This window comes from Chionomys nivalis, chromosome 1 (genome assembly GCF_950005125.1).
Source record: "Chionomys nivalis chromosome 1, mChiNiv1.1, whole genome shotgun sequence".
Classification (NCBI taxonomy): Eukaryota; Metazoa; Chordata; class Mammalia; order Rodentia; family Cricetidae; genus Chionomys; species Chionomys nivalis.
In genome coordinates, this window is record NC_080086.1 from 141,540,527 (window position 1) to 141,559,200 (window position 18,674).

The 18,674-nt window shown below is 48.1% G+C and overlaps 1 protein-coding gene across 2 annotated transcripts in view; it reads left to right on the forward strand.

The window, feature by feature from the left end:
• The window catches only part of Nod1 (nucleotide binding oligomerization domain containing 1), a 51,620-nt gene extending 33,313 nt beyond the window's left edge, over positions 1-18,307 (forward strand). For both annotated transcript variants that reach the window (XM_057788659.1, XM_057788668.1), the window contains exons 5-12: positions 1,283-1,366; positions 2,425-2,508; positions 3,194-3,277; positions 6,141-6,224; positions 6,972-7,055; positions 9,724-9,807; positions 13,841-13,924; positions 17,240-18,307. In XM_057788659.1, the coding sequence (XP_057644642.1) occupies positions 1,283-1,366; positions 2,425-2,508; positions 3,194-3,277; positions 6,141-6,224; positions 6,972-7,055; positions 9,724-9,807; positions 13,841-13,924; positions 17,240-17,312 (661 nt within the window). In that variant the 3' untranslated portion in view covers positions 17,313-18,307. The remainder of the gene's footprint in view (positions 1-1,282; positions 1,367-2,424; positions 2,509-3,193; positions 3,278-6,140; positions 6,225-6,971; positions 7,056-9,723; positions 9,808-13,840; positions 13,925-17,239) is intronic.
• Positions 18,308-18,674: the final 367 nt, after the last annotated feature.

The window sequence follows — 18,674 nt, forward strand, 5'->3', positions numbered from 1 at the left end:
CAGCCAGGGTCCACTTTGATATGTTGCTAGGGCATCTCAGTCATTTGTCCTGGGTTTGAGACCTAACAGGGATGGCTCTGCAGTGTGTACCTTGTGCTCGCATCCAGTCTGATACTGTAGAGGACAGGTCCCGAGAGGCTGCCCTTATCTTTTTGATGTGGCTTTTCTGTTCTCTCTTTAATTGTCGTGGATGTCAGCTTTGGGGTCAAACTTAGCCCGTGGCTTGTGCTTTTAAATAAAGTTTTATTGATGCGCAGCCACACCTGTCATTTGCTTCTGGGTTGTTTCGCCCTGTGTATAGGATTGAGCAGTTGTTTGGCCCAGCAGCACAGCCTTCAGCATTTTCCAGCTAGACTTGGTGTAGAAAGTCTGCTGCCCCGCCCCAGTTCAGTCGCCTCCCAGGGTTCTGCTCTCACCTTACTTCTCAGTTTCTTTCTTGAGGGTCAGGGTAGCTTGTTACAGAGATTGCTTGGATGAGTAGGGGTAGAAAGAGAAAGAAAAGAGGGAAAGCGGGAAGGGGGAGAAAAGGCTATTGGGAGCTCAATGGTACCCTTGCTTAGCATGCTGCAAGTCCTGGGTTCTACCCCTGGATCTTTGTATGTATTATTTACCTAATACATACATACACACATGCACATTTTGCTCATGAGAAGCTATACTGCTGGGTTTAGAAAATTTTCTAGAGAATTTGCAGTCTGTGACTGGCCCTTGACCTACAGGGAAGCGGTCCCAGAGACCCCATTTTCCTCTTCTATATGCCTGCTCCCAGCCTGGCCTGCACAGGCAACATTTACACTGAGAGAGGCTGGAGAGGGTGGCTGCCAAGACCCGCCCTTGCTCAGAAAGCAGCCGGTTCCTCCTGAGACTTCCAACCCAGAGCTTCTTTAAAAGAGCTATTCCCAGGGCAGCAGGATGCCAGGCCTCCTCCCGCATCTGAGGTTTGTCAGTTCTAGTGGGGACTATCCTGCCCTGTATTTTGTAAGTTATCTCATGTTCGAGGTACCCCCAGTGGCAGTAATCCCTAAAGGCGGTCCCTCACGTTTCAGACCCCATGACCCACCCCCCACTGTGCTCAGAGGATGGAGAAGTCACACCCAGCTGGAGACAGCTGGAAGTAGCTGGCTGCAGATACCCTTATTAGCCTCTGTGACCCTTTGGCTTCAGGGCTGGGCTGCAGCCTTGTTGCTGGCCATGGACCCTAGGCAGCTGGATTCTTAAGCTGAGTACTTCCTCGGAAGTTCTTCTGCTCTGACTGGCAGTTGTCTTCACTGGTGTGTTTTAGACTCAGCGTCAACCAGATCACTGACACAGGCGTGAAGGTGTTGTGTGAGGAACTGACCAAGTACAAGATTGTGACATTCCTGGGGTGAGTCTTGCTGGAGGATATTGGGCCTGCTACCTTGTCATAGTTCCTAGCATCAGAAAATTGGCAGACATGTGGTCCACTGGTGACAGAAACCTTGGCCGGTGCTGGCATCCTTTGGCCTCAGCCTCCCACGTGATGGGGTTACAGGCATGCACGTGGCTCCGGGTTCTGTTCAGGGCTCAACTGGTAGGCTCAGTTCTAGGTAGAATTGGAGCTAATCAAAATGCTTATGGAGCCCCCAGCTTCCTTACTTGTAAAACTGGGACCCAATCCAGGCAAGCTGTTTTGGAGCCTACGAAGAGGAAGTATGTGGGGATAGGTTTTGTAGACGTTAAAATACCTGTCTATACATCAGACTTGACTACTTTGGATCTACTCCTAGGTCCAGGGCAGAACTATATAGAATAGTAGTGGTGCAGCCAAAAGGGTCCTAGGTAGAACCCCCCTTGAATACTTCAATAGTGCTGCAGAAAAATAAATGAATACTCAAACCAGGTAGTGCTAAATAAAGGCCACCCATAGACCCAAGTCAGTTGTTAAATACGTTACACGGAGCTTTGAGTTTGGGGGTTGAGATGAGGGCATGTGGCCCCATGGCTGCTGTTGCTCTTGTCCCTGGAGCAGTTGCTGAATACTCCTGGACCATTGGATCATGAGGACACGTAAGCAAAAGGTCCCATGCTCCCCTCTGTTATGCATGATGAGTGATAGTGGAGAGAAGACTTAATCAGAATGATTTAAAGAAAAGGACATAGGACTTTACTCTTCAGAAAATCTAAATCACCACTAGTTGCATTATTGAGCATTGTGTGCTGGGCTGTGCATGACGGCATATGCTCCCTGTGACCACGGGGCAGAGAGGTGTGTGGATTCAGCATAGAAGGGAAGTAAGGGAGCTGGCTTTGGAGCCAGGCTGATGCAGAGCCCAAACTCTGGTCTCTGTGTGTTCCCCCTTTCAACTTAGTGGAAATCAGTAGGCAGCGTGTACTTGCTATAGGAGGAGGTGTCTGTGTGACACTGGGACTTACAGAGGCCCCTGGCTGTGCTTTCTTTCCAAGTTTATACAACAACCAGATCACTGATATCGGAGCCAGGTATGTGGCCCAAATCCTGGACGAATGCAGAGGCCTCACGCACCTTAAGTAAGTAAGTGGGGAAGGGCTGGGGACTCCTTAGAGGTTTGTTTTCTTTACCAATACCTGGGTCACCTTTTCCGTTCCAGTGTCATCATAAAGAGGTCTCACCCTAAAGCCCCTCCCAGCCCCATGGCCATACTAGTCTAGATGTGCTCATCTTGTGGAGAAAACATGATCCAGTGTAGGGTTTGGCTGTTGGCGACAGTGGAGAGTTAGCTCTTTAATCTCCCTAGCTACTGGCTGGAAGGAAGGGTTGTATCTATTGGCCTTTTGGGGATACCAGACAAAGATCCTCTTCTCCTGGGGAGCTTGATTCTTGGCATTGTCGTAGATGTGCCCCTTCAGGCTGACGATCATCCAGCCCTCTTTGTAATGGAAACACTTACTTTGACCATTGTCAATAAATGTGGGAGTTCTCAAGCCTACTAAAGGGAGTGGTAGTCCTGGGGTCATTCCGAGAATCCCAGGAAAGGCTCCAATGGTTGACTACCAGCAGAAATTGTGGGCTACCTCATAGGGTGAACCCAGGCTGTGGGTCCCTCCCTGAGAGGAGACCCCAGGCATGGATATATGTGTGCCAGGAACAAGATCACACTGGCAAAAAGGCCTAGGTGGGCTCAGTGTCGGGAAGAAGGGTGGCCTACTGTGGAGTCCTTATACAGAGGCTAACCATGCATGTTTCTCTCTGCAGACTGGGAAAAAACAGAATAACAAGTGAGGGTGGGAAGTGTGTGGCTCTGGCTGTGAAAAACAGCACCTCCATCATTGATGTTGGGTAAGTAGAAGGGACACCCTATCACACACACACACACACACACACACACAAACACACGGTGTATACAGTCTGCTGTCTGTGCTGGCACTAGCTGTTCTTCCGGACATCAGTGTGCCACAAGGACCCTGGGGCTGGCAGCACAGACACCCTGATGACTTCTGTATGAAAAATGAGTGGGAAGTGTGACAACAGGGACTGCACACACTTTTACTTATTTAGAAATCAGCATCATTGTGATTGGGACACGGGAGCCCGGCTCTCTGTGTTCACTGCTGCCAGACATTGGTCCTATTTTTAAGAATTTACTATTCTCTAGTTAGCTTGGTTTTTTTTAATGTTAAAAATTGTGGTAAAATTCACATGATATAAACTCAACCACCTTCCCCATGTTTAATTATGTAATTCAGTGGTGTTAAGTGCATTCATGTAAGTCAGCCATAACACCATCTTTCTCCAAGGAGCTTCTTGGCTCTGGCTTTCCATTCCTAGGCATCCAGATCCAAAGTTGAGGACATCACAGGGGTTTGTTGTTGTTTTGGTCATGGTTTATTTTACTTGCATGACACCCTCAAGGGTCATCCCCATTGTCAGATGTGAGAGTTCCCTTCCTTTCAGGCTGACTGTCCTCAGGATATCTGCATTTCATTTTTCTCATTGGTTTCTCTGTCACTGGACACCTGGGTTGTGGACACTGTTGATGGCCTTGGGTACACAGACATCCCTGCTAGATCCTGCTTGTACTTTCTGTGCTTAAACGTCCTACTGGGTTGCAGTAGAATGTTGACTCAGTTTCTGACTTCTTGGTTCATTATGTTTTTAATCTAAACTTTTATGGATATTGGTCTTTTGCCTGCATGTATGTTTGTGCACCACACATGTGCCTAGTGTCACTGAGGACAAAGGGGGCATCTGATCCCCAGGAACTAATTTTATAGATAATTGTGAGCTGCCATATGGGTGCTGGGAATAAAACCCAGGTCCTATTATTTTCAGACCAGCTCTCTATTCCTTCTGTCTGATTTCTTGGAGACCACAAGTAGTGTCCCTCAGAGGAGCACTTCATTTTACACTCCTGCCGGCAGTGTGCGTGGGTTCCATTTGCTCCACCTCTTTGCCAGCACTTTTTTTCCTGTTTTGTTAACAGCAGCCATCCTAATGGTAGGAGGGGTATCTCATGGTGGTTAAAAAACTCCTTGTGGCATTGTCATTTTTCCTGGATTATAAAAGAGAACATCGGTGGTTTTCTTTGAGAAACTATGGGAAATATGAACAATAACAAAAATTGTCTTCCCAGAATTGCTTTTAAGCTGGATATAATAGCACATGCCTGTAATCTCAGAATTTGGAGGGTGAAGGCAAGAGGATCACAAGTTCAAGACCAGTCTCAGCTATATATCAAGTTCAAGGTCAGCCTGGGCTATTTAAAATAAGAGAATCGCCACTGACATTTGAGAGCATGGGAACTCTTTTCAGTTCCCTCTCTCCCCCATTACTCCTTTTACAGAGCAGAAACCAACCCACATGGACCGAATTCTGTTTTCATTTTTCACACAGTCTCATGTCATAGTCTGACACTTTCTTACAAAATTGATGCTACTCAGTTGGTATTGTGCATGTATTTTCTCCGCAAAGTACTGGAAACCGGGGTCTCATAGGCCATGCCTGAAAGCAGCCTGCTGGGTCTTACTGCAGAGGTCAGACCCTGTTGTGCGTGGGCTAGGCACATTGTTTTGCTCCTTGGAGACAGAGGCCAGTGTTCACGTCTGTGAAAGCACAGAATCTTCCTCACTGCTCTATGAAGAATGTCCTCATTATTTCATTTGACAGAGAAGGAAACTGAGGCCTAAGACATGTTAATGTTTATGTAGGGTTGCACAGCTGTCTAAGTTGGCTGTGATAAAGACCATGGGCCCAAATCAGCTTGGGATGGGAAGGGTTTGTTTGATTTACATTTTTCCATCGCAGTCTATCACTGAGAGAAGTCAGGGCAGGAACTCAAGCAGGAACCTGGAGGCAGGAACTGAAGCAGAAACCACTGGGGAATGCAGCTTACTGGCTTGCTCCCCAGGCTCACTCAGCCTGCCTTCTTAGACACCCTGGGACGTCCTGCTCAAGGGTGGCACCGCCCACAATGGTTTGGGCCCTCCCACATCAATCAAGGAAGTGCCGTTGGGCCCTCCCACATCGATCAAGGAAGTGCCCTACAGAGTTTCCTATAGGTCCATCTGATGGAGGCATTTTTTTCCATTGAGGTTCTTCTTTTCAGTGGCAGAGCCTGAGGTGAGGGTCTCAACATGCAGAATGTGTTGATCCTCTGAGAGGTCTGCCTGGAAAGGGAAGTCAGCTTCATTCAGTGTTCTAACTCGCCAACCGAGACTCGAGTGTCACGTAGGGCCTGGCTGGCAGCATCCTTACCACATACAAGGAAGGTTGCTAGATGGTTTTAGCCACAGTTCCAGGCCTTGGCTTTCTGGGAGGCCAAAATCATGTACCGTGGTGGCCCCTTTGCTTGCCCTCTGTTGACCCAGAGTGGGAGGCTAGCCCTCCTTTCAGGCCAGGGTAGCCTGGGAGTTACTTTCTAGGGCAGTTGGGGGCTGAGGGTCTCAGCAAAGAGCGTTTGCAAAGTTCAGAAAGGCTGGTCTCAAACCGCACCACCTGCCAATCTGCCTGTCTGTGTTCGAGGTTGCTACTGCTTTCAGGCCTCTCTGTAACTGGGAGCCCAGGGCAGGCTGCTTGTGCAGCCGCAGGCTGGGATCAAGGTCACCCCTCTGGCAGTTGCCTGCTGAAAGTGAATCCAGAGGGGCAGCTGACGTCAGATGGAGATGTGACTGTGTAACAGTCCATTGCTTGCCTCTGCTTTCAGGATGTGGGGCAATCAGATTGGGGATGAAGGGGCAAAGGCCTTCGCAGAAGCATTGAGGGACCACCCCAGCCTGACCAACCTCAGGTAACATGCTTTCTGAGAGGTAGGCTCCTGGGGCCCAGGGAGGGGCTGCTGGGAGTGGGTGGCTGGCTTTCTTACTGGGGCAAATTTGATTGGCACATGACTTCTCTTGTTCAAGTTTTTCTCTGTGGGTGTGAGGCATGCAGTGAGGTGCTTAGCTCAGTGAACAACAGGGAGACTTGGGACACCTGCAGTCCCTCTGCCATCTTGAGGCACACTCTTGGAGGAGGAGGCTGGGAGCAGTTTTAAAGCCCAGACAAAACTAGAAGGACACTAGCCACTTTGCTGCCTTTTTTCTAAGATAATGGACAGCCTTCTGTTAGCATCATGGCCTGATTCCAGCACCTTGGAGTCTTGGAGTATTGTAGGCTCTACCGTGGAAAGGAGGTTCAGGACTTCCCAAGGTCTTTTCATGGGCCTCTGAAACTCTCCAGTGATCTCAGTTGCCCGATGAATGCCCTACGTACAAGCCTGGCACAGTCCACTTTGGGAGCACCAAGATTCCTTGGCCTTCAGCTCATATGCGAACCCCCGAGTTCTGCCTTTGTTTTCCACCTGGTCTTTTCAGAAACAGCCATAAGCCTGCCCTCACACTCTTAGGCTGCAAAGCCCAGGCTACTATGGGCCAAGTGCTCTGCTTCCTGCCTGGGTCTGTGTCTAGACAGGAACTTTCCAGATGTCTGAATGTTGCAGGCAAGGCCCCCTGTGGATGTGTCTGTAGTAACCCAACCCCTGTGTTTTTCTTTCTAGTCTTGCATCCAATGACATCTCCCCTGAGGGAGGGAAGACTCTTGCACAGGCCCTGAAACACAACACCACTCTGAAAATATTCTGGTAACATCTTGAGTCATTTCCAAGGGTTGGGTTTGGTTGTTATTCCCAAAGTTATGGAATCTAAACTGAAAAATGTGTCTCCATTATAAAGGAGAATTAAATTTTCCCAAGCCATTTCCCCAAACCCAGGACTAATACACGGATGAAGCGAACTTTGTCACCCTCAGCTTCTGTGAAGGTGCCAGAAATCCCTTCAAAATGCTCTCACCCAGGCCTGGCTTTCATGGACCTTGTCCAAAATACCCACGTCCCCCTCTTGCATGGCCATTCACCCACGCAGCTCCCTCTTACCATGTGCACACATTACGATTTGGCTTCTGTGCCCTGCCTGTTACTAGAGACCTGGAATTCTTATGCTTTGTCACCCCTACCTTTCTGGTAGGCCATTTAATCCTTCGTTTTCCTTAGCTTTCTTTGTGACCAAGTTGCAATACCCCGTGTGTCATCCTCTTGCCTCCCGGTGCCCATTAGATCTTGCTAACCTAGTATTAGTTACTTATCTTGTTGCTATGACAACATGCCTGATAAAAGTAACTCAAGGAGAGAAGGCATTTACTCTGGCTCACAGTTTGAGGCTACCTTCCATCCCGATGAGGAAGGCAGGGCAGCGGAAACATGAACAGCTGTTGATGCTGTCGGGACTCGGAGAGATGAATACTGATACTCAGTTTGCTTTCTTTCAACTGGCTGTGGTGCTTGTGCCCATGGGATGATACCATCCATATCTGCCTACATTAACCTACCACATTAACCTGGCCTGGAAACTCCCCCCACAACATGCAGAAGTTTGTCTCCTCAGTGATTCTAAGATCCTGGCAAGTTACCATCAGTATATACCATTGCACACAGTTATTGAAAATGCCATCTTATGCCCAGTGTAGTGGAGAACACTTGTAGCCCCAGCATTCAAAAGGCTGAAGCTGGAGGATTGCAAGTTTAACACCAGCCTGACCTTTGTCATGAGAGTCTGATTCAAACAAAAACGCAAATCATCTTTTTGAGAGCTCTGACACTAAATCTGTTGCCATGAACTCATTTTTAATTATTTTCCTTCCAAAATGTTAATATTTTTAAATAACATATACTTTTTAGAAAAAAAATGTGCAGATGAAAATCTGAAAAGTAGAAGAAAGGATTTCTCATGGTTTTCAAATACTACCGTTCTCCAGATGTTTGTATGTTCAAATACATACAAATATATGTATAAATATATAAATATAAATGTATAAGTGTATAAATAGGGTTCTTCACTATGCATTGCATACTGGACATGTCCATTCCAGTCAGGATGTCTCACTGCCATGCTGCTGACGTTTTGGCTGGGGCTAGGGCTGCCCAGTGCATTGGATGATCTACTGAAGCATCCCTGGCCTCTACCTGTTAGATGCCAGGAGCACCTCAAATTGTGAAAGCCAAAAGGTCTCCCTCTAGGCACTGTTAAATGTCCATGGACAGCTAAACCACCCTGGTTGAGAGCCACTGCTCTGCATGGACAAGAATGCAAAATTTTTAGTGCAAGCCATGGGTCCTTCTGCACCATTCACATGTGCAGATTCATCCCACAGCAAGTTGGTCTCATGGGTACCCTCGCACAACCTTCTTATTTATTCTCTCTTATTGTCTCTAAGGCACAATGCACCTCTGAATGGATGCTTCCTATTTCATCAGTTTCTTCTGTTGGCAGGTACCTAGAATAGTCCATATTTTGCATCACAAGCACAATACTCCAGTGTGTGTGGCAAGGCCTAAACCTTTGTTAAGCATCTTTTTCCTTTTCAGCACTGAGGTTCAAGCTCAGGGCTTTGGGCAGGTTGGCCAAGAGCTCTGACATGTGCTGTATTCACAGCCTTTCAATTATTTTTTTAAATTTCGAAATAGAGCCTTATTAAGTTACCTGAGCTGGCTGGCCACAAACTCACAAGTCTCCTGTCTGTGCCTCTGAGAAGTTGGGATTACAGATGCTGGATGCTTTTTTTTTTCTTTGATGAACATCTTGCAACATCAGGATGAATTTCTAGTCTGATTACTTTCATCAAGTGAAATATATTTAAGTTTGGGGTAGATGTGACCAAAGAATGATCTTTTAAACAGTGCCAGTTCTACTGCTGTCTTCTTTCATCCATCGGAACAGGAAGGTCCTCTGCTGTTGACATCTGGGAGCTTCGGTGCTTTGTCCCATCAGCTGCCGGGTGCAGAGCAATCGAGAGGCTTCCCGAGTTTGTCACGGGGTCCTTGTCCTTCATAGTAGCTTCAGAGAACAGCTGAGCATGGTTCAGCATGCCGGGTTTTCCCAGGTCTCCATGGTGACCTGGGCAGTGGGCTGCCAGTGGCATTCAACGGTTTAGGGGCTAGATGCCGACCTGGAGGCTGACCTGCAGGCACTGGCTTCTTGTAATGTGGGTCCTTCGCTTCCATAAAATCCAAGGTCTAGGTGAGGAGCCATACTGAAGGAAGGTGGGCAGGAAACAGCTCAGGGAAGGATTGACTGGAAGCGAGTGCCGTTATCTGAGTTTACCTGTCTGCTGTGATGCAGGATATCAGTATAGACTGGGAGCCTGGCCCTCAGCATGTGATGCAGGTCTTGGGGGAAGGCCCTGAACGGCCTCTGTGAACTCATAAACAACATCTGTCCATCAGCACTCCTGACTCAACATTTCCTCTCTTCTAGGCTGACCCAAAATGAACTTAATGATGAGGCAGCAGAGTGCTTCGCTGAGATGTTGAAAGTCAACCAGACACTGAAGCACTTATGGTAACTCATGGGGCTGGGGCCTGGACTCTGCTTCCCTGCACAGTCTTTGTGATGAAATCTACATACACAGCATCCCGCCCTCGATAGATGGTTTTTGTTTTGTTTTCTTTTCTTTTGTTGTTGTTTTTTTCCTAGGTGGTGTTGGTGCACGACTTTAATCCCAGCACTTGGGAGGGGCAGAGGCAGGTGGATCTCTGTGAGTTCCTGTGAGTTCCCGGACAGCCAGAGCTACACAGAGAAACCCTGTCTCAACAAAACCAAAAAAGAAAGTTTAGAGGGTTTCTCATATCACAAAGTTGTATGACTGTGACTGTGTAGGCCCAGACCATGTTCACTGTCCTCCCCCAAGCCCTGTTCTGCCATCTCTGTGCCCTGGTGACAGACTTCTGACTTTTGTCTCAGTTGTGGGCACTTCATAGAAGTGGAACCATTCAGCCTGACCTTTCATCTGTGCTCACTATCAGCACAGCTCCCAAGATTAGCCCACTCATGACAGGCGTGCAGGGGATGGAGATGCATTTGCCCATCACCAGTTGATAGATGTGGGACCATTTCTTCTTCCTAACTATTTGGACTGATGCTTCTCTGAGCGTTCACACACATGTTTTTGCAAGGACGCATTTTCATCTTGCTTCTGTACATACGTGAGCACCGACCTGCTGATAGCTTAGCGAGCAAGCGTGTTTGACTTTCTGAGGGAACTTCACACAGCTTTCCACAATGGAGGCCAGCAGTGGATCATTTGTTGATTTGTTTGCTTTCTTTTTTAAATGTGATTTATTTTCAGTTTCATACCTATATAAAATGTTTTTTGAGCAAAGTGCCAATTATTCTTGTTCCTTTTCCTTCCCAGAGAATCTCTTCTTCCTCAGTCTTCCTCCTTTTGTGCCGTATGTGTGTGTGCACAGGGGTGTGTGTGTGTGTGTCCCTCTGTGTTTAATTATGGTTGCTGGCAAGAGCATGAGTGAAGGGTTACTTACTAGAGCTGGGCACTACTGATCGCATCACTGAAGAATATGACTCCCTGTTCTCCTGCCCATAGCTTCTGTGGGAGGAATAGATCTCATCAACCCCTTTCCCAGCCATGATGGAATGTTGCTGGCCCCGTCTTGTGCAGACTGCCATGTCTTCTGCGGGTTCCTGGGTGCGACAGCCATGTCACGTCCAGAAAAGAATCCCCTCTCTGCCTTCCAGCTCTCACGCTTCCTCTGACCGCAATGCTCCCTAAGCATTGGAGGGACGGTATGTACGTCCCGCTGCACTCAGCGGTCAACCCCCAGTTATAAAACTCTACATTAAGAGTCACTTGCCACGAAAGTATTGTCTCTCACCAAGGCCAAGTGCAGCATTTTCTATGGGTACAAACATCAATATGGAGAGGATAGTTTGACACCGTGTCTATTTAGCAAGACAGCATCAGTAGGTTCTCCCGAGGATCTGTTGCCCCTCTTGGAGTATAGCCGTATAGTGAGTATGAACGCACACCGTGCTTTTGGTTGTCCTCACAAGCCAACAATGTTGAGCATCTTCTCACACACCTCTCTCCTCCTGGGCACCAATCACTGACGAATATCTCCACACCCCTAGCTCGTTAAAAACCCAGTTATTCGTCTGCTTATTGTTGAGCTGTAAGAATGCCTCATTTTGTACATAGGTTTGCAGGCATCGTCTCCTTCCTCTGGACTTTTCAGTCCCTGATAGTGATCTCGGAGGCACAGCCATTTCTGGTTTTGATAAAGTCCAGTTTGCCCACCTCTTCTGTAGATGTTTATGTTTGAGGAATTTTACTTGATGGAATATTGTCTAACCCAAGGTCACAAAGATTTATATGTAAGTTTTTCTCTCAAATTAGGTGAACAGTTGTGGACATGTTGAGGTGTGTGTGTGTAGAGGTCAGAGGTCAAAGTTCAGTGTCTTTCTTGATTCTTCTTCATTTTATTTTTTAAGACAAAACATTCCATAGAACCTAGTGCTCACTGATTTGACTGTACCAGGACCCACAAGCCCCAGAGATCCTCTTTTTATACGAGTGCCAGGGATCTAGACATGGGTCCTTATACCTGAGCATCAACACCTTACCTGCCATCTCCCTGGGTCCCATTTTGAGTTAACTTTAGAATGTGGTATAAGGTAGAAGTCTTCATCCTCTCCACATAGACGTCCGTTCTGAGGGAGCATCAGCTGAGCAGCTCAGACCATCAGTGCATGCTTGTCCAACAGTTGATTACACGTCCAGGAAGAGTCTAGCTTGTCATGTTATGTGTCGGTTCTTATATCAGAATCTCCTTGTGTGGACCAGTCTTGTCTCAAACTCAGGATCCTCTTGTGTCAGCCTCCTAAGTGTTGAGGTCACAGGCATGCGCCACCATGTCTGGCCTCACTGTCTTTCTATAATTAGTTTTGTTCTCTCTCCAGACAGTTCTAGCTATTCTGAGTCCCTTACATTTGAATTTTTGGGAAAAGCCAGGTTTTTTCCTTTCTTCCTTTTCTCTTCAATTTTCAGATTTCCCCTATTCCAATCTCTGGGTGCTGGACCCTCCAGGTTGCAGAGCCCGGGAGGCTCAGAGAGAGGGTGCACAGCCATGCTGCTCTCACTGGAGGTGGGGCGGTGGCAGCCAGATGTGCCCAGCTCTGCCAGCTGCCTCTGGTACACTAGGTGTGCCGCTTCTTCCTGTTCTCTTGTCACGTATTTTGTTATTTTATTTGTTTGTTTGAGACAGGTGCTTATTCCATAGCTCAGGCTGGCCTAGAGCTTATTCTGCACCTTAAGATACAATGCTGAGAGCTTTGCCCCTCTGGTCACTGTGCTCAATCTTTTCCTGAAATGACACACACCAAGCGTGCAGGGCAGTCCTGTCCAAGTTACTCCATCTTACAGGTGAAACAGGGAGAGATACAGGATGCTCTCCAGTGCCCTGCAGCCAAACACTGAGGTGGTGAGAGAGTCTCTGACAACCTTGCTGTGCTGTCTTTCTGTGGGGCGGCCAGCTCCCATTGTCCCTAGGCCCTTGTCCATCCTGCTAGCAGAGCCCTTGTCTTCCTGAAGGGGCTCCTTCATGGATTAGTAGCCAGAATTTCTAAGACTTGGGGTTAGCAGTGGCCTCATATGCCCACAGCCTGATGATGAAGAGTCCTTGCCTCTTTCTGAATGTATTTTCTGGTTGGATGAAAGCATTGCTACAGACCCAGGTTCAGGCTGCAGACCAGGGCTTTTAGTATGCAGATCAGGGTTCAGCCTTCAGGCCAGGGCTCCAGGCTACAGACCAGGGCTCTAAGCTGCAAACCAGGGCTCCAGGCTGCAGATGAGGGTTCATCCTTCAGGCCAGGGTTCCAGGCTGCAGACCAGGGGTTCAGCCTTCAGGCCAGGACTCTAGGCTGCAGGCCAGGGCTCTAAGCTGCAGGCCAGGGCTCCGGGCAGTGCCTGCCCCCGAGCCTTGCGTGTATTTTGCTTGACTTGACTCATGTCTGTCTGCAACACACATCCTCTGTGAAACTCTGTGTATCAGTGCCCCATCACTGCTACCATGAGTAACAGCAGCAGAAAACCCCTTCCCTGCCCACTGTTCTAGGTGTTGGGAAGAACCTGCCACCATCTTACAAGTCTTTGCATTGTCAAAGAATTGATAACAAGTTGGTAGCTACTTTAAGTTCTGAACTTAAATACCAAAAACCTTAAATTCTGCCCTGTCTTGGCCTAACTATCTGGAAGGAGATGGCAGACAGATTGCTCTTGTTGTTCAATTCTTTGGGGCTGGGGATCCCTGCAATGAAGGAGAGAGACACACACACACACTCACAAATACATGGGGATATCTGTTGACAATTACACTATGTATGAGTTTCTATATATCACCATCACTATGTAAAACGCAAACATTAAGGAGTTTCAGTGCTGTTCATTGTTCTCATGTGTCTGAGGCCCTGTTAGTCCAATGAGGAAATATGGGGATACTGTCACCCCCTTAACCCTGACCTCCTAGGATTCAGATTGGACCCAGCCTTCTGTGTTGACACAGGTGTACTCTCCTTTCAGGCTTATCCAAAATCACATCACAGCCATGGGGACAGCCCAGCTGGCTGAGGCACTGCAGAAGAACACCACCATAACAGAGATTTGGTAAGACCACGCTCTTGTCACAACACCCAATTTCATGGTCTCTGAGTGAGGGTCACTGATCACTTCATGGAGCCTGAAGTGATCCCACTTCCTCCTTGACTGTGAGGATGATGTGGGGAGGGGCAGCAGTTCCATGCCTGGAGGGGCCCCAGCTCTTTAAAGCTCTTGTTAGTGACCCTGAGTGTTCGCGAATGTTCTGGAAATGTGTCCAGGAAGTCAGGCCCGGAGTATTCCCTCCCAGTGTGATCCAGGGAAGCTGGCAGCAGTGGAACCAACTCTTGTTGGGGACACAGAGGCAACTGTGGATTCCCTGAGGTTTATGGAGCAGCCTCACTAGGATCCCAAGCCCTAAGTTCAGGGGGTGGATTCCATTAACCACTTTCTCCCGTGTGAGTGGAGAGAGAAATATTAGCTCCTGGAAGGTGTTATTAGCTTGACCTTGGAAATGTCGCTGCTGTCACACACTAGCCCAAGGGCTGCAGCCAGCATTATTTTGAAATGAAACCCATAACTGAAGGTTTCTCTCTCATGTACCAATTCCTGAATAACCACTCTGAGGCTTAATGTTAATTACAAACTGTTTGATCTATTAGCTCAAGCTTATTATCAACTATTTCTTACAACTTAAATTAACCCATTTCCGTTATCCTGTATCTTACCATGAGGCTCATGGCTTGTCACCTCACCTCTTGTTTCCCTGGAGGCTGCTGGCATCTTCCTGACTCCACCCTTTTTTTCCCTGTATCTGTTTGGATTTCCTGCCTAGCTCTATTTTGCCTGGCTATTGGCCAAATTAGCTTCTTTATTAACCAAAGATATTCACAGCATACAGAAGGGCATTCCACATCAGAAACCAAGGGCAATGAGGTACCAGCAAAATCTGAGCTGTCTCACCCACCTTGCCTGAGGAGTGCATGTGGACAACTCTGTCTAAATGCTGGTTCTAGACTGTTGCCTCTTAGGTGATTCTACACCCTTTCATGTTGACCATCATGGAGAATGTGGCTCTTACTCATGGTCACACAGCAAAGCGTTTATGAAAAAGACTGTCACAGAGGTTAGAGCCCAGCTCCAAAAGAACATATTGTGGTGTTTGTGCTGAGGCCAAACTTTCTGTGAGGCGGTCCTGACTGAAGGCCTTAGGATCAGGCCTGCCTCCTGATACTGCCAGGCACTGGCACGATATCTCCATCTGTCATTGAGTAACATGAACTTGAACGCCCGCCTTGGGCTGCTGCTAAGACTCCAATGTTGAACACGTGTGAACTGCCTCATGGGCTCACTCTGAGATCAGGAAGGAGCACAGAAGGGGAAATAACCAAGTGTAACTGTGGAGGCTGCAGGATCAGGCAAGGCCAGGAGGGAGCTGGACACAGGACAGACATCCTAAGGAAGAAACTTTAGACTAAGCCGTCAAAAATGAATGGAAGTTGGAAGGTTGGGGTAGGTCTCAAAGTGCTACATGCTAGAGAAGGGCACACACAAAGGCCCAGAGTTTGAGAAAGTGTCCATCAAGAACTACAAGCAGCCAGATATGATAGTACATGCATTTATCAGCACTCAGCTCTATGGAAGTCTGAGGCTAGCCTGATCTCGAGGGAGACTGAGGCAGAAGCATCATGGTCAGCCTGCTCTACATAATGGAACCCTGCACGGTGATTAATATTGATTGTCAGTTTGAAAGGATCTAGAATCACCTATAAGGGAAATCTCTGGGCATGTCTGTGAGGAAGTTTTGATTGAGTTAACTGATATGGAGAAACCGATGCTAAATGTGAGTGGCACCATTCTGTGTTCTGGGGCCTCAGACTGAAGAGAGGTAGAGATAGATAGATAGATAGATAGATAGATAGATAGATAGATGATAGATAGATGATAGCTAGCTAGCTAGCTAGCTAGATAGATAGATGATAGTAGATAGATAGATGATAGAAGATAGATAGATAGATAGATAGATAGATAGATAGATAGATGATAGAAGATAAATAGATAGATGATAGAAGATAGAAGATAGATAGATAGATAGATAGATAGATAGATGATAGAAGATAGATGATAGATAGATAGATAGATAGATAGATAGATAGATAGATAGATAGATAGATGAGAGAGAGCAAGCAGAGGGTCAGCGCTCATCTCTCACTCTTCCTGACTGTGGATGCAATGTGACAAGTCACCTTGGCTTTTCTGCCATTTTTCCCCTCAGATTGCATGTTGAGATAAACCCTTCCTTCCTCAGTTGCTTTTGTCACAGCAACCAGAAAATACACTAATAGACCCTGTCTAAAAAACTCCACAGTAGAGGGCTGGAGAGATGGCTCAATGGTTAAGAGCATTGCCTGTTCTTCCAAAGGTCCTGAGTTCAATTCCCAGCAACCACATGGTGGCTCACAACCATCTGTAATGAGATCTGGTGCCCTCTTCTGGACTATAGGCATACATGCAGACAGAATATTGTATACATAATAAATATTTTTTTTTTTTTTTTAAAAAAGAACTCCACAGTAAGCTGGTGTGCCATAGACTCCATGGGTATGGAAGAGGGGGCCTCTGGGGGCTGAAAAGATAGGCAAAGCCTAGGCCCGAAAGGCCTTGGGGTCAGATCATGAATTTTGACCTTTATACTGGCAGCAGGGGAAAGGTGGTGACAGACTTGAAGCAGGAAGAGGATGTGGTCAGCCTGAGCACATCTCCTAGAGCAGTCAGTAAGACCCTGCTGTGTCCACAGAAGGGCCTGGGCACTCAGAGAGCTGTGGGGGGACCAGGACCATCCTGACCCAGCTGGATGAAGGGAGGGACTCTTTTTTGAGCTGGGGCCTCTGAGCTGCTCTGGCAACGCTGGACTGTGTGGAGACATCCAGAGAAAGATGTCAAGAGGAAGCTTGCCTAACTGTCCTGGCTGTGGCAAGACAGAGGCCAGGAACCTAGGGCCCAGCTGGTCCCCAGCCTTGGAGGGCATGAGAGAGCAGGCCAAGAACAAGTACCCAGAGACAGGAGAAAGACGAGAGTCTAAGGTGTCCACCTGAGAGAGGACACAGTGCCGCAGGGAGGAAGAAGTCAAGACAGCTGAAATTCTGTGAAGGCCCAGAAGACCTGAAAGTGTCACTTACCTCGGGCTTATAGAGGCCGCTCATGAGCCCTGTGAGGTGCAGTAAACAGAGGAAGGGTAGCAGGGAAAGGCTGGTATTAACATCGGGTGTGCTTTTTAATTCAGGGTTGTATGATGCACACAGTGTGTGGAGTCCCTTACTGGGACGGGATGGATGCTATCCTATAACACTTTGTGTAAAGTTTGCTTTTTCTCCTTTTCACTAGTCTCAATGGGAACTTAATTAAGCCCGAGGAGGCCAAAGTCTTTGAGAATGAGAAGCGGATCATCTGTTTCTGATGGAGTCTCCTGAGCTGGACCTTTGACCTAGGTTGCTCCTCGGTCACAGACAGCACTGTGCAATCAGCAGAGACACGGGACGCTGTGCAGGGCCTGCAGCAAGGGGACTGTCAGGAGCCCTCCCCTGCAGATGCTCACACTGGCAGTGCCCACGCCATGGCTGGGACTCTGCAGACGTAGAGTATCTTAGGAGCCGCTGTCATCACTCAAAACCAGCAGGGTTTTCTATACAAAGAGATTCCCCTGCATATCCACAACAGTGTCTGAAGATGAAAGGATGGGAAGCAGGGGCCAACCTCAGCTCCCACAGATGCCTGGTTGCAGGATTCACAGGACCCATGGCACCTTCAGGAAAGAGCTGGGAACCTGGGCGGAGCCGACAGCAGCTTTTCGCAAAGAAGGCACCTGGTGACCACACAGTTATCTTGAAAGCTCCTTCCTCTGCTCAGTACTCCCTCCCACTGTACAGATCCGTTCCTTCCTCCTAGCCGCGGTTATTGAAGTAGGTCACCATGGGGAGGGCTCATTCAAGGGCCCCCAGAGAGCTGGTTGTCAAGGGCTCGTCACAGACTTTGGTTTCCATTCTGATTTCTCCCTGGCTGCAAATGGGAATCAGAGGATGCCCTCCAGATCCATCTCAGAGGAACTCTAGGCCTTAAAGAGTACTGAGGTCCCACCTAGAGTTTCCCCCATCTCTACCTGCCCCGGGGCGGGAGGGAGAATCAGTTCCCATCCTCCACAGCAGCAGGACTTGCCTCGATGGTCCTGCGATCTCAGGCAAAACTCTCTCCCTTGCTTGGGAGCGGGAAGTATGGTCATGTCCTCAGCAGTTGGAGGGTGACTGAGCACAGCCAAGACTCAGATCAGCCAGCAAAGCATGGCAGATACCCTACCACCACGGTGGGCATGTGGGGATGCCCAACAGGGTGGGACGGTTGGGGATGTTGCCAAATAACATGTTCTTTTGCCACCTCATTTGTTAATAAAATACTGAAAATACTCGCTATTTCTAATGGCTAAGTCTGGGGGTTTTCTGAAGGGATGCTGTCTGGAGGGAATACTAGGAGACTTGAGCCGCAGCCTGGCTCACTGCAATGGGGGTCCTGGGGAGTCATGCTATACAGCAGAGGTGTCACCAATTTGACCCTTCACAAGTTTCACTGTCCACCAAGGGACAAGAAAAGTGGAGGCAGCATCCAAGGTCGCTCTACCCGGTCTCTGAATCCAAAGGGGCTGTTCCTGAGTCAGACACATGGGCGTGTCGGGGTGGAGCAGGCCCATTTCACACCATCACAAAAGCACAGTGGGCCCTGCAGGCCAGCTGTCTCCAGGGCCCACTGCTGGGTGGAAGGCCAGGGGAGC